The 22324-nt window shown below is 39.7% G+C and overlaps 1 protein-coding gene across 1 annotated transcript in view; it reads left to right on the top strand.

Annotated features, from left to right (window-relative positions):
* The window catches only part of ERMP1 (endoplasmic reticulum metallopeptidase 1), a 49813-nt gene that overhangs the window by 17539 nt on the left and 9950 nt on the right, over positions 1 to 22324 (top strand). Inside the window, exons 5-11 of the mRNA XM_007536077.3 lie at positions 1733 to 1879; positions 2540 to 2632; positions 6637 to 6849; positions 8560 to 8780; positions 13474 to 13648; positions 14188 to 14378; positions 21356 to 21508. Of these exons, the coding sequence (XP_007536139.2) occupies positions 1733 to 1879; positions 2540 to 2632; positions 6637 to 6849; positions 8560 to 8780; positions 13474 to 13648; positions 14188 to 14378; positions 21356 to 21508 (1193 nt within the window). The remainder of the gene's footprint in view (positions 1 to 1732; positions 1880 to 2539; positions 2633 to 6636; positions 6850 to 8559; positions 8781 to 13473; positions 13649 to 14187; positions 14379 to 21355; positions 21509 to 22324) is intronic.

Consider the following 22324-nt stretch of genomic DNA (forward strand, 5'->3'; position numbering starts at 1 on the left):
GTCCTGCTAGCATCTGGAACCTGGTGGCTGACAAGAGAGTTAACATACAAAGCCAAACAAATTGTTGAACAATCATGGACCTAAAGGCTGGAACAGTGCAGATGAAGAGTTGGGGGCCGGGGGTCTTCCATTTTGTAGATAGCTAGTAGGCTTGTTCCACATGTTTAATTAATTCTGGAACCCAGGGCAAGGGAGGAGGTAGTGAGGGCTCATAATGATCTCATAGCCAAACTTAACCAGAGCGGTGGGGCCATGTGAGTCTCCTTGTTTGAGGTTCATTCCCGTCTCTCCCATCCATACCGTGTTCACCAAAGTAACTCAGGTGGCCGTGTACATAGCTGATAGGGCTACTCTCACAGCAGGGCATTTCTAAAAGTTACATGAGAGAGAGGAGTGAATAATTGGGGATATTAACACTGAACTATCTTAAAGAAAAAAACTCACATTTGAAAAAAAAAAAAGCTATATATACATGCCCATGATAATGCATATCTACTAATAGTGATAGAGGCCAGCTAGCTTGCATGGGTGTGCACTGCTTTGCTGGGCACTTGGTCCGTGTTTGGGTCCAGCCTCCACTGCTTAAGGCAGCTTTGGTGCTGTGGTCTCTCTCACTGTCTCTGCCTCTCTGCTTTCTTTGTCTCTAGCTATAAAAAATATTGAAAAAATTATAAGCCAGGGCGCCAGGTCATGGCACATCTGGTTGAGTGCACATATCACATGTGCAAGAACAGGATTCTAGCCTTGCTTCCCACCTGCAGTGAACATGCTTCATGAACAGTGAAGCATGTCTTTGGGGATCTTTCTGTTTCCCTTTCCCCCATCCCTCAATTTCTCTCTGTCCTACCAAATAAGAAAGCACTAAATTTGATAGTATCGTCAATAGAGTGATATACAGCATATACTATTATTTGGCATTTTCCTTTATATAGCTATTAAAATGATTATTTTAATCTCTATCTAGCAATATAGAGAAATGCATCTAGTTTATTAAGTTAAAAAATGGAGTACATCTATGTATAATCATGTATCTATAAGAAAACTGATACAAATTTTAGGATTAAGTATTTGTCAATGACTTAAATTTTTTTTTTTTACTTTTTAAACTTTTTATAATGCTGTTATTTATTTTTACAAAATACTTTTTTAGGGGACTGGGCAATGGAACACCAATTTAAATGCACAAATCATCTTGTGTAGGTAGCAGAATAGTTATGCAAAGGGACTCCCATGCCTGAAGCTCCAGAGCCCCACGTTCAATCCCCCACACCACCATAAGCTAGAGTTGAGCAGTGCTCTGGTAAAAAAAAAAAAAGTACTTGGATTCAAGCCCCTGCTCCCTACCTGCAGGGGGAATACTTCATGAGTGATGGAGTAGGTCTGCAGGTATCTTATCTTTCTCACCCCCTCTCCCTCCCCTCTTTAATTTTTCTCTGTCCTGTCAAATAAAAACAGAAAGAAAAAAAAAAAAGGAAAAAATGGCTACCAGGAGAGGTGGGTTTGTTTTGTAGGCATCAAGCCCAATGATAACCCTGGTGAAAATATACACACATTTTTCCAAAAGTAAAACATATCCATTAGAAAAATATTGGGAGATGTAGGAAAGAGCAAACTCTGGACCTCAAAGCATTACAGTTTCTATTAGAGGTGTGCTGAATATATTTGTATGTTTAAAAAATAAGTGCTGAGTTAACCTTTGTTAACACTTACCATGTTGTCATGTTTCTTTTAGGTCCTGAAAATCCTTGGTTGGTCCAAGCTTATGTTTCAGCAGCTAAACATCCTTTTGCCTCTGTGGTGGCTCAGGAGGTCTTTCAGAGTGGAATTATTCCTTCAGATACTGACTTTCGTATCTACAGGGATTTTGGAAACATTCCAGGTATTCCTGTCAGTGGTTGTGGACAGTTTTATGACAATGATTTGTCAAAAACAAATTGTATATTCTGTATGGTTATGAGTAAACAGCACTTTTTGGGGAGCAGTTTCTTTGTGGAAGCTATATAGTCTGGCTCACTGCAACAGAGTTCCTTATGTTTTTCCTCTTCTCTTAAGCTACAGTAATTTAATGCTTGCCTTTTCTAGAACTGCTCATCTTGTCCCACATTGTGACAGAAGAACAGGGGAGAACTATTTAGCACTTCATTCCCAAAAGATGGTAATAGAAGATCCTTCAGGGGTCTTTGACGTTTTGTGTTATCTTGCTTTGCCAACCCCTTTAGGTCCTTATATAGTTTGTTTGAAGTTAAAATTTGGTTCTGGCCTGGAAAGAATGTAGATGGCAAAGTTTTGATGACTTCCCAAGCTCATATCCCTACCCCATGCCATGCACCTTGTAATGCCTTCCTGTGCAGTAGGATATTCCCTCAGCACCATAGCGATAGAGCTTATAAAAATGTGGGGAATTTACTTCATTTATTTGTAGATGTGACAGAGTAGCCATGCTTTGGCATTTTGCCCTGTTGGAATTTAATACATTAAATAAATAGCACTCCAGCAAGATTGACCTTTAAGGAAAAATGACTTTTTTTTCCTCTCTTAGGAATAGACTTAGCATTTATTGAGAATGGATACATTTATCACACCAAATATGACACATCGGACAGAATCCTAACAGATTCCATTCAAAGAGCAGGTTGGTATTCTAATCTAGACTTGTTATATACTGCAAGATAGAAGCATATTAGGAATGGCCTATAAATCTATAAATACTCTGACCTGTACACTAGAGATGTGGCATATAGTGTGAACAAGGGAGGGTTTTGAAATTCATTTGCTGAGGACTTGAACTTTAGCCTTTAAATCTAGTCTAGTAATTATGAATTTAAGAATTTTCATTGGGCTGGGCCCAGGTTCAAGCCTTGTCCCCACCTGCAGGTGGCAAGCTTCATAGCAGTGGAGCAATGCTGCAGGCGTATCTTTCTCTTTCCCTCTCTCCTCCTGTTTATTCCTCTCTGTCTAAAAAAAAAAAAAAAAAAGACCACCACAAGTGGTGGATTCATCGTGCAAGCACTGAGCCCCAGCGATAAACCTGGTGGCAAGAAAAACATTTTTTTCTGGTGGCCATTTCTTCCTCCCCCCTTCTGTTTTTATTAGATTGGACAGAAAGAAATGAGAAATTAAGAGAGGAGGGGGAGATAGGGAGAAAGAAAGATAAACACTTGTACACCTGCTTCACTGCTTGTGAAGTATTCCCCTGCCCCCCCCCCCCCCCCCCGGTGGGGAAGAAACAAAATTTTCATTGTGAAGAGCTGAAAAGAGATTTGTCCCAGTGCTGCATAGGGTTGCTGAACTAAGATTATGGCCAAAAGTGAAAGCTGGGTATTGGAGGTGGAACCATCACATGTGTGTACAGCTTGCTCAGGTATAGAAAGAAGTTCTATAGATCCAATATGGGGTAATGATGATGAGTGTCAGGAGGACATGGGGACAACAAGGAAATTAAAGTGGTTTGTTTACAGAGAGAACTTGGGAGCGGGGAGATAAAGAGGGAGATAAAAATAGACACCTGCAGACCTGCTTCAACACTTGTGAAGTGTCCCCCCTGCAGGGGGGGAGCAGGGGCTTGAACCCAGGTCCTTGTGCATGGTAGTATGTCCTCTTAACCAGGCACACCACTGCTTGACTCCCCAAAGATATTTTTAAAATTTTACCTTTGACCACCAGTTTTATTGCTACCACTCCTGGTGACCATTTCCTCCACTTTTTTTTCTTTTATGAGGTGGAGGAAGAGATAGAAGAGAGGTAAAGAGGAGAGACACTTGCAGTACTTACTGCTCCCACTGCTTGTGAAGCTTCTCCCCTGCAGGTGGGAGGGATCAAGGGCTTGACCCTGGATCCTCACATACAGTGACGTGTGAATTTTACCAGGTGCACCAATGCCCAGCCTCAAGTCCAGATGCTTTTAGTAACATCTGGGGTAGCCAGCACAGGTGAGTCTGATGCTGAGCCTTAGAAAGTTGCTCATATTTGGTTCCAGAGAGGAGAGAGGACATTTCAGCATTCCATGAATAAGGTGTGGTTCTGTTGGTGAGTGCACTGTCAGATTACAGCCTAAATGGAAAATTTCAGAAATAGATGAAATGAGAGAAAAGTGCATGTATGGAATATAGAAAATTGTAAAAAGCTTAAAAAAATCAAGAAGATGCTCTGGGAATAAGAAACCACTAAAGGCCTGGGTATGTGAATCAACTGCAGGAACTTCCATACTCAGTCCAGTAGTGCGGTGAGATGGAGGGAGGGTCTGGGCTGTTACGACAGTAATTTAAATGTGAAAGAATGAGGGTTTAAGCTGTGTTGCTGACAACAGATAGAAGTGAAAGGGGAGGATTGGAAAGTCAGGTCCATTTTGCATATGACTTCAGTAAGGCTTGCAGGTTAGAAACAGTGAATCAAATGTATGACAACAAAGATGATTACAAAATCTAAAGTCTACCTGACTGGGAAAAGATGGTGTCATTGACTATCATAGGAAAACAGGAAGGCAGAAAATCCAGAGCAGTGGTGGGGTAGGGGAGAATGGTGGGGTATGTGAGCCATAAAAGGTAGTGGAAGGCTGTGAACTAAACAGATAAGAGATACAGTGCTAGAGCTCTTGGCTGACCTGGATATGTGGCTTTGGCAACGAAAGGCATTGAGAAAGCCACAAAAGTATAGAGAATAGCCACGTTTGTTGATTTTTGTTTTTAAAGTGAAGCAAATATGGGGCCAGACCTAAGTCTTTTTGTAAAAAACAAATTTTAAGGCAGACACAGAATCCAGTGAATACGCTTAAGGTTGAGATAGTATGATTATTTAAGTGAAACAGGAAGAAATGCTGGTCATATAAGTCCTTTTAATTCCATGCTAGATTTATTTAGTAGTTTCATTTTTATTACCTTTATTGGATAGAGACAGCTATAAATCGAGAGGGGAAGGGATGATAGGGAGAGATACCTGCGACACTGCTTCGCCACTCTCAAGCCTTCCACCTGCAGGTGGGGACTGGGGGCTTAAACCCAGATTGCATTATAACGTGTGCTCAGCTAGGTGTGCCAACACCCAGCCCCTTCCATGTTAAATTTCAAACTTAGACCTTCACTGACTGATGTAACAAGTACACACTTTAGACATGTGACATAGCAAGTTATGCCTAATAATGATCCTCCCCACTCTCCAGCTTTGTTGGTAGATGTTCTCTGTCCTCATTCAGAGCGTGTTCTGTCCTTTCCCTTTTTAGGACCTTCATCGGTATTTTTCTCAGTCTGGATAGTCTCACTCACTGTAGCTGACTCCTCTGCATTCTTTATTGGCTCTAGTTATATAGTTAAATATGTTAGCTGTAACATGAAGGTGCTCCTGACTTCTCAAACTCCATTAATTTCCCGAGATTCCCTCCTGGGGACTTTAATACCCTTCATTGTTTTTTTCAAATTGAGATATAATTGAATTTTTTTGGGGGAGGGCAGTTCTGGGACCTCATGCATATGTAGTTCTCACTACTCCTGAGGCATTTTTTTAAAGAGAGAGAGAGAGACCCCAGTACTGCTCTACCGTCAAGTGCCATTCATGGCGCTCCCCCATGGTATCAGAGCTTAACCCCAGGGCTTTGTACATAGGGTGTACACTCTGTTGGATAATCTGTCTCTCTGCCCCTCTTTATTCATTCTGAATACACATCCAACAGTTTGTTCAGTGTCTGTGTTTCATGAGAGGCCTTTGTCTCTTGGTTTACCACTTAATTTCTGACATCTAGATCTATGTCTTCTACATGAATCATGTATTCAACACATGGGGACTAAGAACGTTAATTGGATTTGCCAGTAGTGAGGGTTGATCAGAGAATAGTTTCTATATATTCCCTTTTGTTGCCCTTGTTGTTTACTTATTATAGTTATTATTGTTGTTGTCGTTGTTGGATAGGACAAAAATGGAGAGGAGGGGAAGACAGAGGGGGAGAGAAAGATAGATACCTGCAGATCTGCTTTACCGCCTGTGAAGCAACTCCCCTGCAGGTGGGGAGCCGGGGGCTCGAACCGCCTGTCCTTATGCTTTGTAGCATGTGCGCTTAACCCACTGCGCTACCTCCCGACTCCCCCAGAGAATAGTTCTTAAAGAAAGGCCTGAAAGAATAGGATGATGGGACAGGGCTGTGGTGTATTCCAGCAATACACAAGGACCTGGGTTCAAGTCCAGGTTCCTACCTGCAAAGGGAGAAGCTTCACAAGTATTGAAGCAGTGCTACAGGTGTGTGTCTCTTTCTATCTCATCCTTCCTTCTTGATTTCTGTTTCTATCCAATAAGAAATAAATAAAGTGAAGCAAATATGGGACCAGACCTAAGTTTTTTGTAAACAAATTTTAAGGCAGACACAGAATCCAGTGAATACCTAAGGTTGAGATAGTATGATTATTTAAGTGAAAAGATGTACTAAAAATGTACTAAAATGTACTTTAAAAAAAAAGGATAGGAAGAAAATCAGTTGGCTTGGCCTCTAAATGGAATAGAGGACATAAAGCTCATTTGAGAATTTAGTGAGAAAAGTAAATGAGAGTAATAGGTGGTAGAACACTGTTTCTCTTCACATTTCTTTAGCATTATGTTTCGTCAAATAGTGAATGGTGTAGTCAACTTCATTATCTTTCTTTTCTTTACTAATAGGTGACAATATTTTATCAGTTCTAAAATATCTTGCTACATCTGATATATTGGCTTCTTCTTCTAAGTATCAGCATGGAAACATGGTCTTCTTTGATGTCCTTGGCCTATTTGTCATTGCCTATCCCTCTCGTGTTGGCTCCATAATTAACTGCATGGTGGTAATGGCAGTAATTTTGTACCTGGGCAATAAGTTATTGCAACCCAAGCATAAAAGTAAGTAATTTATCTTAAATTTTCAGTCCTCATATGGGTATAGAATATGCCTGAAGTTTTTCTAGCTAGTTTGTATATGTCTTCCTAAGAAGTTAAAAATCCTAAGAATATGTTATTTGCTTTATATTGTTTAAAAAATCTAGATATAAGATTTCTATGTACATTGTGCTTTAAATTATGGGGAGACAAGCAGTGTTATGGACTTAAATCATTCTGTAGAAGAGTAACATGAGTGGCGGGGAAGGTGGTGCAGTGGTGGAGTGCAGGACTTGTGTGTATTAGCTCCCCGCCAGTCTCTTAACATTAACACTGAGTGTGCCAGAGTGATGCTGGTTCTCACATGCACACATATATCTTTTTAAAAGAAGTGCCACACAAAAACTTTGAAAAATGGATTGTACAGACTTAGTGAAAAATTTCATTCAAATGTCTTACCCAAACCACAACCATTAGCAGCTCTCTATTTTGAAATATGAGTGAACTGCTTCTGGCTCAGTGGGTCTCCTTGAACTTCCTCATTGTCTCAGTTATATGATGTATGTAGCAGCATTTTAACTAATCGTTTATTGCTATTTCCCATGCTCCTTTCCCCCCTAATATGTATTTATTAATGAGAGGCATAGGGGAAGAGAGAGAAAGAACCAGACATCACTCTGGCACATGTGCTTCTGGGGATTGAACTTGGGACCTCATGCTTAAGAGTCCAATGCTATATCCACTGAGCCACGTACTGGACCACACCATGCTCCTTTTCTACCTTTTTTTTTTTCTTTTAAGCAAAATTTTGTATGGAACTTTGCCTTCCACGCCTACGGCTGTTTCAATACAGCAAGTATTCAGAGGTAGTAGAGCTTGAGACCACTCACATCCATAGTTAGGAACACAGCTGAACTGTCCCTAGAATATTTCTTTTGAATTTTTAGTGCCCACAAACTCTTAATAAATGTTGCTTAAATATTATCTATTGACCCTTCCCTTATTTTGGTATTGAGTTAATCTGACCCTTAGAATATTTCAATACTTAATTTTTTTTAATACAGCATTGGGAGACAAATTTGGCCTCATGCAAACATAGTATCTATGAATGTCCTCCAAAATGTCATCATTGTCTTAAAATGTGCGCGTGTGCGCGCGCACGCGCGCACACACACACACACACACACACACACACACACGTATGTATAGATAGATTTACTGGGGGTATTAATGATTTACAGTAAATAGTTGTTGGTACATGTGTAACATTTCTTAATTTTCTGTAAAACACTCATCCCTAGCCTAGGTCGATCCTAACCTCCCCCCTGTGCCCCCCCCCCCCCAATCTTTACTTTGGTGCAATAAACCAAACCCAGTCCAAGTTCTGCTTTGTGTTTTTCCTGTTTTGTTCTTATTTCTCAACTTCTGTCCATGAAGTGAGATCATCCCATTTTTATCCTTTAGATGTAGGGAGATTAGGTGTACTCGCTTCATCTCCCATAGCTCCCCCTGGTGCTGCTGTGCTGGTACTCCCTAGCGGAGTGTCTGCCTTGGACCTAGACAGATAGCTCCACCTAGTGAGCTATCCCCTGGCCCCACAATACTTTGTTCACTACGATGGTTGCTTTTTATTTAAACACTTACCTGTTTTGTTTTTTGTTTTGTTTTCTTTTACTGACTGGTTATGAGAGTGGTAAAAATAATAGTCTCCATCTTTTCTCCCTTCTTTTTTAGCTGCTAACTACATAAAGGACTTCTTCTGTGGGCTCGGCATCACTCTCATTGGCTGGTTCATGAGCCTGGTCACTGTTCTCATTATAGCAGTGTTCATCTCTCTTATTGGACAGTCACTCTCATGGTATAACCACTTCTATGTTTCTGTTTGTCTATATGGAACTGCAGCTGTAGCCAAAATAATATTTATACATTCCCTCGCAAAAAGATTTTATTATGTGGTAAGTATTAAGCATACTTATGGATTTGTTTTTGCTGCTGTCATGAATTGAAGACAGACTCAAGTGGGACTCATTAATTTTGGCTTCTTAGCTGTCAAAAATGGTTTGGCGTCGTCATAGAAAACTTGTTCCCAGAACTGTGTTCATTTTCTGGAAGGCTTACTAGTTCAAGGGTTTTGACGCAGAATTCATATAAAATTGCGAAGCCATAAATGGTGTTTAGCATGATGGAGACAGCAAGAGTTGTCAGTGTAGTTTTTTGTCTCTGTCAGATTTGCTACAGGTTTTGCCACCATGCCCTGGAATCTGCTAGTCTTCCTTGGGCTTGACCAGTTACCTTTTGTTTATTGTTATCATCCCTCTGCTCACTAAGTATGTGTTGTTTGAATGAAAATCACACTTAAACCTTCATTTGAAGGTTTCCTTCACTTAAAAGTAATATATGTATTGTTGATGCAGATTCTGATAGCATGTATATGTGGTGTGGGGCTTAAAGATGCATTGCTAAGAAAAGACGAGGAAAGGGGAAGAGATAGGGTTTCAAAATGACTTATACTGATATTACTATATTATCTGGTTACAGCTATCATTTGGTGAAAATACAAATTAGGAGTTAGAGTTATGAAATAGGAGTAAAAACTTATTACAATGCGAGAGCCATGTTTTCTAAGTCAGTTAGAGGGGGAATGTCTTTCTTAGCTCTTTCCTTTTCTTAAAATAAATTTAAAACAAAAAAAAAATTTAATAGAGACAAGGAGGTAGAGAGGCAGAAAGAGGGAGACCACAGCACCAAAGTTTCCTTCAAGTATGTTATGGTTGTGGTTTGTTCTCTAAATCAAGGATATATATATATATATATATATATATATATATATATATATATATATTTTTTTTTTTTTTTTTTTTGCCTCCAGGGTTACTGCTGGGGCTCGTGCACTATGAATCCACTGCTCCCGGAGGCATTTTTCCCCTTTTGTTGCTCTTGTTGTTTATTGTTGTTGTTATTACTGTTGTTGTTGTTGTTGTTGCTGTCGTTGTTGGACAGGACAGAGAGCAGTTGAGAGGATGGGAAGACAGAGGGGGGAGAGACAGACACCAGCAGACTTGTTTCACCGCTTGTGAAGTGACCCCCCCTGCAGGGGGTGCTCGAACCACTTTGCACCATGTGCACTTAACCTGCTGTGTTACCACCTGCCCCCCAAAAAAAATATTTTTAATTTATGTTTGGTGCCAAAGATTGGACCCAGGATCTCGTCTGTGTTGCAACATACCTTTTAAAACTGAGCTATGTTGCTTGATCTTCAGCATCATTGTTATCAAGATAGCCTGTGTATACTTACTCATTCAACTTGTCCTACTTGCAGTTAGAGCAGAGGCATGACAGACTATATTCTGGCTTCCTTCCAGTTCAGGTACTAGCATCTTTCCACAAGGATAAACCCAAACAGTTGTCTCAGTTTCAGTTAATGTTGGAATATGGTATGAGGAGGAGTCCTTCCATATTGACAGACTATTAGAGAGTTATTTATTTTTTTTGGTCAGCCATTTTTTATGGTTGAACTAATAATTGTATTTCAGTGGCTTCAGTTTACAAAAGAATTAGAAGGGGCTCAATTTTATGTGCTTATCCTTAATACATACCATGGTGTATAATCAGTGTGACTGAGTCTCTGATGGGTGTGTGGTGGGCAGGGGAGACAGACAGAAAAGCTTAGTAATATTCCATTTTCCTAGACTAATGACAGTTGTCCAATAATATTTTTTTTCTTTTTTTGCCTACAGAATTATCAATGTAACTGTGATAACTGTGTGTCTGCATGATTACATCACCCCCAGCTTTAAAAAAATTTTTGTTTTTAGATGGGGTAGGGGAGGCATCACTGCCACACACTCACGGCTCGTGAAGCTTCCTTGATGCATGTGTTCCCATGTAGTGGCTGGGGTTTGAACCCAAGCCACACATGTGGTAAAGTATGTGCTTTACTAGATAAGCTAACTAATGCCCCTCTGCCAGGCCCCCTTGTCATAAACTTTGAACTGAAACCACAATAGATAGAGGAATGCATTTCATTTTCAGTTAATGAATATTCTTTTGGTACCCAGTCGGTGTGATGCTAAGCCAGGACCTAGTGATACAGTTACCTCCTTGAGTGGCTGTTTCATTTGGGGAACTGGGGAAATCACATAATAATTATAGTACACTGGAATGAAGTGAAATAGAATTACATTATTCAGTGATAAAGAAATGGAGAGTCAGGAAAGAACTTTTGTGTGAAAGAGTCAGTAGGCTGGGGGCTGGGCAGTGGTATACCCGGTTAAGCGCACATTACCAAACACAAGGACTTGGGTTTGAACCCCCATTCCCTACTTGTGTGTGGGGGTGGTGGCTTCACAGGAAGTGAAGCAGGTCTGCAGGCCTGCCTCTCTCTCTCTCTCTCTCTCTCTCTCTCTCTCTCTCCTCCTCTTCTCAGTTTCTCTCTGTCCTATCAAAAGCAAAATAGAAGGAAAAAAAAAGGGAAAAAAAAGTCAGTAGGTGTCATAAAGGAGGAAGGTAATGTGAACTGGCTTTTTAAAGTGTGAGTAGAAAATGTACAAAGGAGAGAACAGATTGTTGAGTAGTCAAGAGGAAAGTATAGGTCCTTTTGGCTCACAGTCATTACATTCGCTAAGGTGAGCATGGTAACTGGAAGTGTAGGTCACTGGGAAGTTGGAGTGGAACCCTAAAAATCAAGGTGGCCACCACTAAACCTTTCTGAGCAGCATAGTGAGCGAATTTGTGATTTAGCCTGCAGACTGGTAACAGTGTACAGAATATCTTAGGAAAGAGTTGGGAGGGATCAGCAAGTTAGTAGATGATTGAGTACTATCTGGCAACTTTAAGATAATGAGAATACATTTTCTTTTATTAGAGTTTTCAGTGCCGTTTAAAGATCTGAGTGACATTAAGCTTCAAATTAAATCCGAAGAATGACTTTCCTTTTATATGTGGTACCAGAGATGGAATCTGGGCTGTGACCATGCAGATGCTACTGTGACGCTTCTCTGACTCCATTTTGCATTTCAGCAAGAGAGAGACACCAGAGCACCACTGTACCACCTGTGGAGCTATGCTCAGTTTTGTGTTTGGTGCTTGCATGTGATCTCAGAAACTGAACCTAGGCTTCACATATGAAAGCATGCATTTCATACACAAGCCAGCTCCTAGGCCCAGTTTTTTGTTGTTGTCCTTCTTCCCTTCACCCCCTTTTTTCTTGACAGTGCCTTTTGATCAGCACTTCTAAGTATGAAATATATATAGTCTATCTTTCTTTATCCGCATAACAAATATGGTCTGGACTATACAGAAATGAGGCAGAGGAGAGAAAAACTTAGATAAATTTCCATTTTGGCATGTCTGTATCAAAATGATAACTTTCATTTTTTCATAAATAGGCCCTCACTTGTACAGATGTTAAGTAGATTAACATCAAATGACAAACAGATTTTGTAAAAAGCTCAAGGTGTTATGTGGGCATGCTCAGATTTCAAATCTAAGAAATATATAAATCAGATTTCATTTAAAAATATTTTGTCATTACTAGGATTTCACCATTCATTTTTTTTTTTTCAGATAGAGATAGAGGAAGAGAGGGAAGATACAACAGCACTGAAACTCGCTCCAGTGTGGTAGGAGGCCAGGCTTAAACCTGGATCACACACAAAATAGACTTGATAGGGACCCTACCAAGTTAGCAGTCTTCTTAGCCCTCGGTCAAATCTTACCATGTGAAAGTATCAGGAATACAGTGAGTGTGTTTTACAAGACCAGGTGGAAATAGAAAAGATAGAAAAAGTAAGCAAAACCCCAGATGGCCAGGTGCTCTAAAGGCCTGCGGTTCTCCAGGTATGCTATTGGCTATTGGTGGTGCTGAAGCAGTTATGTCCCTTCACAGGTTATTTCTCTAGTTATTTGAAATCCTATGGAAGTTCACATTTAAAAAAAAAAGTAAAGTTATTGTTTTTTAAAACATTTTTTAAATTTATTTTTTATTATCTTTATTTATTGGGTAGAGACAGCCAGAAATTGAGAAGGAAGGGGGAGATAGAGAAGGAGAGAGATAGAGACACCTGCAACACTGCTTCATCACTCATGAAGCTTTCCCCCTGCAGTTGGGGACCGGGGACTTGAACCTGGGTCCTTGTGCATTGTAACGTGTCTACTCAACCAGGTGCACCACCACCCAGCGGCCCCTAAAGTTGTTTTTTTAGGAGTATCCCCCCCCCCCCCCCCGCCCCTTTCTTTTTGCCAGAGCACTGCTCTGCCCTGGTTTATCTTGGAGCTGGAGAGTGAACATGTGGGTTCCAGTGCCTCAGGCATATGAAAGTCTGTTGTGTTATTAGTGCTGTCATCATCCCTGCTGAGTGTCCTTTTTTCTTGAAACATTTCCCAAGGTTGCTCTTTGCCCAGTGAGGAAAAGCAAGAGTATTTAATCATATTGCTGTTGCCTGATCTTCCTAAGTTCCCTTTTCCTACATAGCAGTCTGAATTCCTCACTTCATGATATGAGGCAGCTTTGTCAGTGTCTAAAACTTAAAGGATAGATCCTGTTTATAACGTAGCTCTTCTGAGTGGGGGTAATTATACTACAATGAAGGATGTTAAATGATGTGATGATCTCAATAATGAAACTGCTTGTGTATTTTTCTTTTCCAGAATGCCAGTGACCAGTATCTTGGAGAAGTATTTTTTGACATCTCGTTGTTTGTGCATTGCGGTTTCCTTATAGCTCTCACTTACCAAGGACTTTGCTCAGCATTTATTAGTGCTATCTGGGTGGCATTTCCATTACTCACAAAGCTTTGTGTGCACAAGGACTTTAAGCAGCATGGTAAGGTAATTTCAGTTGTGGTACAAATGGAAAAATACAATAGTATGTAACAAAAGGCTTTCAGGAATTTTTCTTTGCTCATTTTGGGTGGGCTTTCTAAATTGTTGCTGTTTCTTTTTTTCTTTAATTATGTCTTTTAAAGCATTTATTTATTATTTATTGAATAGAGACTGAGAGAAATGGAGAGAAAGGAGATACCTACAGCACTGCTTCACCACTTGTGAAGCTTTCCCCCTGTAGGTGGGGACTGGGGGCTTAAACCCAGGTCCTTGCACACACATGTGTGTTCAGCAAGTGTACCACAAGCCAGACCTGCTATTTTTTCTTTAAATTTGTATATCCAGGGGCCAGGTGGTGGCATAGAAGCATACCAACATATCACTCCCTGTGTTTTACCTCACTAGATAAGATTTGCCAAAAGGGCAAGAGTCACATCTAACTTAATTTTTGTTGAGTGGCAAAGTACACAAATACTGTAAGCAGGTATATTTCACTATAGGGTTTTAGAGATGTTTATTTTCCTTTTTCTTTTCCCCTAGGTGCCCAAGGAAAATTTGTAGCCATTTACCTTCTAGGGATGTTTATTCCATACACTTATGCATTATACCTCATCTGGGCAGTATTTGAGATGTTTACACCTATCCTTGGGAGAAGTGGCTCAGAAATTCCACCTGATGTTGTATTGGCTTCCATTCTGGCTGGCTGCACAATGGTTTTGTCTTCATATTTTGTAAGGAATATTGTCTTTTTTTTTTCCTTCATACATCACAGTGTTTATTGATAGATACAAAAGGGCATTAATGACCTCTCAAAACTAGACAGTTTTAAATTTCTACATGTTTACCTGAGTATATAATGAGCTTAACCAGGAAATGTGTTGCTTATACTTTACTGAGAAATTCTTGAAAGAAATGAATGGTTGTGCATCTTGTCAGTTCAGTATGGTAAGAAAATGCAGAGTGGGTATTGTGGTCACTGGAGTTTTTTCTTGTTTATGCCTGACTTTCCCAAATCCTTTGATTTTTATCTCTTTTTCTTATTTATTTATTTATTTTACTAGAGCACTACTCAGCTCTGGCTTAATGGTGGTGCAGGGGTTCAACCTGGGACACTGGAGCCTCAGGCTTGAGAGTCTTTTTGCATCTACCCCCACCCCTAATTATCTGTCTTTTCAGATAGTTTTTTAAATCAATGTGAATTTGTAGAATGAATTTCAAGTGAGAATTTGTTGAGAATGATTCCTGTTAGTAGTTTTTTTAAGGTAGTAGTGTTTTTGAGCCAGGTTTGTTTCTTTTTTGCCTCCAGGGTTATTTCTGGGGCTCCCTGCACTGGGAATTCACAGCTCTTGGAGGCCATTTTTCCCATTTGTTGCCTTTGTTGTTGCTATTGTTGCCAAATAGAAATAGAGAGGAGGGGATGGGAGAGGAGGAAAGATAAACACCTGCAACCCTGCTTCACTGCCTGTAAAGAGACCCCCTGCAGGTTGTGTGTGTGTGTGGGGGGGGGCAGAACTGGGGTCTTTGTGCTGGTCCTTGAGCTCCAAGCCATGTGCAATTAACCCTCATTCAGCTGACTTAGTTCCAGAGTATGAAAGGTCATTAATTGAGGCAGTCTCCTTGGCTAGTGTGCACCTACATAAACATCCAACCATGCTTTCCCTGAACAAGCAGTAGTAGTAGTAGTACTAGTAGTAGTAATATTAAATACAGACATTTCAGCCCTCATTTTCCTCTATTTGTCTTCTGCTCTTATAGGGGAAGTTGGAGCTTTGTCAAGCTGTTTCTCAGGGACTCTACAAAAGGAAGATGATGTGGCAGGGTAGATAACAATGATTATGCAAAGAGACTATCATGCCTGCGGCTGTGAAGTCCCAGGTTCAGTGTCTCCTTCCCTCCCCTACCCCCATCCCCCATAAGCCAGAGCTAGTAAGTACTGTGGTTTAAAAAAAAAAAAAAAAAGATGCAGAATTGACAATTCCCCCCCCCCCCCTTCTATTTCAGAGCAAATTCCAGATAATGTTCTGCTTGCTCTGGTATGAACTTTCTAGGACTTAGGTCTGTCCCCTCCAAAGGAGGCAGGTCTCTTGTGTCTCTTTTTATTATAGTTCCTAAGAGTAAATATGTACAGAATTTTTATAGGTGAACTCTTGAGATTTCAGGTTAGGGAACCAAAGAGAAACATTTAGTCATGACTTTTTAAAGATTTTTTTTCTCGGGGGTTGGGCAGTAGTGCAGTGGGTTAAGCACACATGGCACAAAGTGCAGGGTCCAGCTTAAGGATCCCGGTGCGACCCCCCCAGCTTCCCACCCACCTGCAGGGGAGTCACTTCACAAGCAGTGAAACAGGTTTGCAGATGTCTGTCTTTATCTTCTCCTCCTCTCTGTCTTCCCCTCCTCTCTCGATTTCTCTCTGTCCTGTCCAACAACAGCAATAGCTATAACAACAATAACAACAAGGGCAATAAAATGGGAAAAATAGCCTCCAGGAGCAGTGGATTTGTAGTGCAGGCACCGAACCCCATCGATAACCCTGGAGACAAAAAAAAAAAAAAGAGATACTTTTTTCCATGGTGATACTGAATTTTCTTCCATAGATGTTCTAAAGGGCATCTCATGGGGCACTAGAGACTGGAGGCAAATACATGTACATGGCTAGCATTGTGGGAGGACTTCTTATGTGACTGCATTTACATTCCCCTGCATGCTATTTTGAGGTCATTTGTAGTAGTAATAAAATAAAAATATTCTGAGCATTCCAGCCATTTTATCTTTAAAAATGATATAGGCCTTACTGGGATAGATGAAAAGTCCTAAAGTGTTCTATGCTGCCTGTAGTGTTTATATCTTTTGATTTTAATAGTAAGCCTATAAATTCTTTGTACATGCTTATAGCCAGAGTTGGTGTCAATAGGGATTAGAGGAGATAGTGGAGTTTTGTCAAATGTAGGTGAATCAGCTAAATTAGGAATTAGACCTCCACTTCCCAGTTTAATTAAATTGTAAACAATTAAATCACTAATAAGGAGGCAGATGGTGGCACACCTGGTTAGATGCACACATTACAGTGTAACAGGACAAGTGTAAGCCCCTGGTCCTCACCTGCAGGGGGAAAGCCTCTCGTGGTGAAGCAGTGCTGCAGGCATCTATCTCTCTCCCTACCTCCCACTCCCCTCTCAATTTCTCTCTGTTCAATATAAATAAAAATATTAAAAAATAAATCACTAATAGAGAATTTAAAAACTGTACTCAGTGAATGAAGGCTACTGATGGTTATAAAAGATCAGATCTGAATTTTGTTCCATAGGAGAGGGGACAAAATGAACTCTGCAAACTTCAGTGTGAAAATAATCATAAAGCATAGAATTTTGGCAGCCAGAAGAATATTAAAGTATATTATCCTCTGATATTTATTTTATTAGGACAACTTTTGGCAAGGGCCTCTTGGCATACTTTAAAATCTCTTTCAACTTTTACTATACTGTGAAATAGCTTGCTCCTCTTTGATGTACATTTATCACTTCATTGTGTTTTTATTTACATGTGGCAGAGTTAAAGATAGTGGATATTAGAACAAGCTCTTTCTCCCTGTGTAATAGAGAACTGGACTACATTGTATATTTCAGCTCTTTTTTTTCAGTTCTAGGAGTTTATTAAATGTATTTGTTAGACAACAATTAAAAGCCTTTCAAGTGGTGAGTTAATAGGCTTCTTGGGCTTATCCTTTGCTGGAACAATTGTAGTTAAAATTATCAAATGATAGTGCTGATAGTGAAATCAAGAGGCCAGAGGGGAAAAGCCCAGTTAGCACTCATTTTAAACTAGAGTGACATAAGATGCAACATTTTAAACAGATTTAGAAGACACTGGAATTTAAGTGGAATGCAAGCACAGTGTAACACAAGACCATCCTGTTTCTTCTCTGCTCTGATTGCTATTTCATTATTTTTACCAAATGTCTCCCAGAAGATGGATAGGAGAGGCAGGTTTGGAGACCAGGGTTTATGAGTGTGGAAATGGTACCTTGGACTGAGGGTTTAGGACATTGGGGGTTGTAGTTGGTTTTAGAGCAGTGAGAACCACAATATTATGACCAGAGGTTTTATTTTATAGGCAGTCCTCACTTAGTGACCAGGTTCTGTTTCTAAACCCTGCAGATAAAACAAATTTGTCAACAAATATTTACTGGTATTTCAGGCAGGATGTGCTGTGCCTAGTGTATGTGTGTCAGCCAATTTTAGATACTTTAATGTCACCATTGGATCATTCTAACATCTTAAATATATTTAAATTTTAATTTATTATATTGTATATTGTACAATAGTAAAACAGGAGATTGTACTATGGGGTACACAGTAAAGTACAAATATCTAGACAAAAAATGCTAGTATTGTATATATAGATCATCTGCAAGAATGAAACTTGAAGTTGAGAGGGAATGTCAGGTGAGATGCTTGAAAGTAAACTGCTGTGCTGCTGTTTTCCATAACCAGACAGATCAGTAACTTCAAGTGGTTGATTAAGTAGGTCACTGAGAACATCTTGCTCCAGGGCTTTTGCTGGGGGTTTTGAACCTGCATAAATCCACCACTCTTAGTGGATTTTTTTTTCTTAAATATATGGTGAAGGACAGAAAAGAAAGACATACTAGTCTATAACTCTGAAGCTTCATATTTGGTTGGTGTTCCCATGTGGTAGCTAAGTATTCAAACCTGGGTCTTCATATATGGAAAGTGTGCTGTCTTCTAACTGGGATAAGCCCCCCCCCCCCCCCCCCCGTCTTTTTGTAAACTTACCAGTGAAGGGAAAGTTCATTATTTGGTAGGATGTTCTAGCATCTGAAATCTTAAATATTGTGACTCTTAGGAAAGAGAGGGGTAGGGCACAAATTCTGTTTCTCTAATTCATCACCTTAAATTTGTAAATACTTTGTGTTCACATTGTAAACATGTAAGAAAACTAAAATTTTGACTGGCGATCAGTACTGCTTTGTAGATCACCTTAGATGTGATACTGTTAACTAGAGATATAAAATTCTTTAAGTTTTACATAATAGAACTAAAATCTACATTGTTTAGTTTGTGAATATTTAACTGTTCATCTCAAAGAAAACCCCCATATTCATGTTCAATTTTCTTTTTACTGAGCCTCGAGGATAAGTTAGGGGGATAAGGCAGTAGGGGCACTGGGTTTAGGTAATTTTTTTTTAAAGTTCACCTTCAGAATGGTCAGACTGTGTGAATTATGTGTGTCCATTCCAATTTCTTATTGTTACTGTTGTCACTTCACTGCTCTGTGCTGGCTTTTCTTAAAAAAAAAAAAAAAAAAAAAAAAAAGCACTAAGCCCCTCAATAAAAAATATGGTTTGGTTTTGGTTTTTAAATGTGTTTTTTGTGTTACCACTGGGCTTTCACTTCTTTGGGCAGACCTTTTCAGGAAGAAGGAAAGAGAGACAAAAAACCTGAAATGTTCTAATGTGGTGAATCTGGGTCGTGTGCATGGCCAAGCAGGCACAATATCTATATGAGCTATTGATTTTATTTTTTGATTTTTAATTTTTTTTTTTTTTTGGTGGAGGGTAATGAGTTACCTTTATTTCAAGTTAACAGATTCGTACCATGTCTCAACAATCTTTCACTTTGGCAGCCACCTTTTATTCTTTTCATTTTTTTCTTTATAAAATGGGAATGCTGACAATACCATGGGATAAGAGAGGTACAACTCCACATAGTTCCCACCACTAGAACTTAGTATCCTGTCCCCTCCCCTCCCTCCCGTTAGCTTTCCTATGCTTTATCCCTCTGAGACCATGGACTCAGGGTCATTATGGGTTGCAGAAGGTGGAAGGTCTGGCTTATGAAATTGCTTCTCCGCTGAACATGGGCATTGACAGGTTGATCCATACTCCCAGCCTGTCTCTCTCTTTCCGTAGTGGGGAAGGGCTCTGGGGAAGCAGGGCTCTAGGACACATTGGTGAGGTCGTCTGCCTGGGGAGGTCTGGTTGGCATCATGGTAGCGCCTGAGCTGTTTTGCTGAAGACAACCTTTTCAGCAAGAGAGAGCAAGAGTCATATAACTGCACTAAAGCTTCTGCACTAAAGCCTGGAGCTCAAATCTAGATCATCCATCGCAGAGCAGGCACACTTCAGATGAGCTATCTCATTGGCCCCACTCCAGCTTTTTCATTGCAATTAAAGAGCTAATCTATGTATATTTCATTTTCTGGATGCCTTGAGAGGGAGCCAATTGCTTCTCTTGCTAAGGTTAAGATTTACTGTATTGACCACATTTGCATGTGCTAACTCTGCACCGGAAGAGACAATATTACTTTCTGGTGCAGTTTTCTATTGTTTGCAGGTCTGTAAAAAAAGTCTTCAAGGTACATCCAAATGCGAGTTTAAATGCATCCAGTATCATGACACTTTATAAAAATATTAATGCAGTTTGTTAAAGTAGGCTTGCTTACACTTACGTTTATTTCTGGTTCTTGAATAAGAGAATGCTTGGTAAAGTTAGTGTCTGCTGTGAAGTATTAACTATAGGACAGTTATGGAATTATACATCAAATAAGCTCACTGTCTCACTATATCCTGCAGTTTCTTTGGTAATAACTAAGCAGAGACACGATTTTTCTCTTTTATTGTCTGGCTGTCAAAATGTGAATTCTAGAGATTGGATACACATGAACTTGAATATAGACAAAAAAAGAAGCAAATTTTCTAACGTTAAATTATTAATGTTAAACTTGCACGGTTAATGTGTTGGAATTAAGTATATTTACTTTAGTTCATGTTTAAAGATTTTCTACACTAAAATATTATAAATGCAAAAAATCATGTTTAAATAAGAGATCATTTTAATTCATTTTTAAAAAATGCATTTTGCCTTTCTGTAACTCAACTATCTGGAAACCTTATTTGTAAAGAATGTAGTCCAGAGGGTGTTGGGTGGTCGTGCAGTGGGTTAAAGTGCAGGTGTGAAAATGCAGGACCAGCCTAAGGATCCCGGTTTGAGCCTCCGGCTCCCCACCTGAGGGGGAGTCTCTTCACAAGCGGTGAAGCAGGTCTGCAGGTGTCTATCTTTCTCTCCCCCTCCCCCATCTTCCCCTCCTCTTTCCGTTTCTCTCTGCCCTATCCAACAACGACAATAACTACAACAATAAAACAAGGGTAGCAAAAGGGAATAAGCATAAACCACAAATGGGGGAGACCATCCAAAATCTGTATGAGACTTGTAACTGTGGTGGCTGATGTGGTGTGGAATTATACGTTGTAATCTTACAGTCTTATAACACACTATTTTTATCCTTATTTATTTTTTTCATCAGAGCACTGCTCAGCTCTGGTTTATGGTGGTGCAGGGAATTGAACTTGGGACCTTGGGGCCAAAGGCATGAGAGTCTCTTTGCATAACCATTATGCTATCTTCCTCCACCCTAACACACCCTATTAATAAAAAAATTAACAGAAGTATAATGTGGAATAGCAAAAACAAAAAAAAGTAACATAATAGAAGATTGCAGGGATCTCACCTAAACTCTAATAATCCTTTAAATTAGTGCTTCATGTGTTGAATGTTGGAGTATGGTAAGATGTGATGATGCATTTTCTTCATGGTCTGTTAGACAATATCTATTATAGAGTAAAGCCAATAAAAATGCCTGCCAGTGGTCTGCATTAGTAACTTTTCTATCTGTGTGTTTTGTGTTTTAGATTAATTTCATCTACCTTGTCAAAGGCACAAAAAAAACCTTGATAACTTTAACTGTGGTATGTACAGTAACATTCCTACTTGTTTGCTGTGGAACATTTTTCCCATACAGCTCCAATCTTGCCAGTCCAAAGCCAAAGAGAGTGTTTCTTCAGGTAAGGGCAATTTTGCATATGCTGTTTGAAATTCTGGAGAGAAAAAGCTTTTTTTTTTTTGAGAAAAAGCTTTGAGTTTCGCCAATCAGCAGAAAAACCAAATGACCTCTCCAAGCCCCGCCCCTCACATGCTGTTCAAATTACTAAAATTCACTTATGTGGGAAAATGAGCAAAACTGTATCATGCAGTACACTAGGAATACACATAACAATGTCTTTGGGATAAGTAAGAATCTGAACTATGACCTGGCAAAAGAAAATGGATTTTTTTTTTTAATAGAACACTGTTCAGCTCTGGTTTATGGTGGTGTGGGGACTGAACCTGAAACCTTGAAACCTCAGGCATGAGTCTTTCTGTATAACCATTAGGCTTTCTCCCTCACCCTAGACACTTTAAAATGCTAGTAAAACCGATCTTAATGTTTAACATGACGATTTAAAAATATATATTTAGGATGGGGTTAATGAGTTAATTTCCTAGACTTCAGATTTTTCTACATGCCTTTTCTCTTTTTTATTTATAAAATGGAAAAACTGACAATACCAAAGGATAAAAGGGGTATAATTCCACACAATTCCCACCACCAGAACTCCATATCCCATCCCCTCCCCTGATGGCTTTCCTATTCCTTAACCCCCCTGCACATTGTGGGGTGCAGAAAGTGGAAGGTCTGGCTTCTGTAATTTCTTCCCTACGGAACACGGGCGTTGGCAGGTCTATCCATACTCCCAACCTGTCTCTCTTTCCCTAGTGGGGTAGATATCTGGGGAGGTGGGGCTCCAGGACATACTGGTGGGGTTGTCTGTCCAGGGAAG

Source organism: Erinaceus europaeus, chromosome 10, assembly GCF_950295315.1.
Source record: "Erinaceus europaeus chromosome 10, mEriEur2.1, whole genome shotgun sequence".
NCBI lineage: Eukaryota > Metazoa > Chordata > Mammalia > Eulipotyphla > Erinaceidae > Erinaceus > Erinaceus europaeus.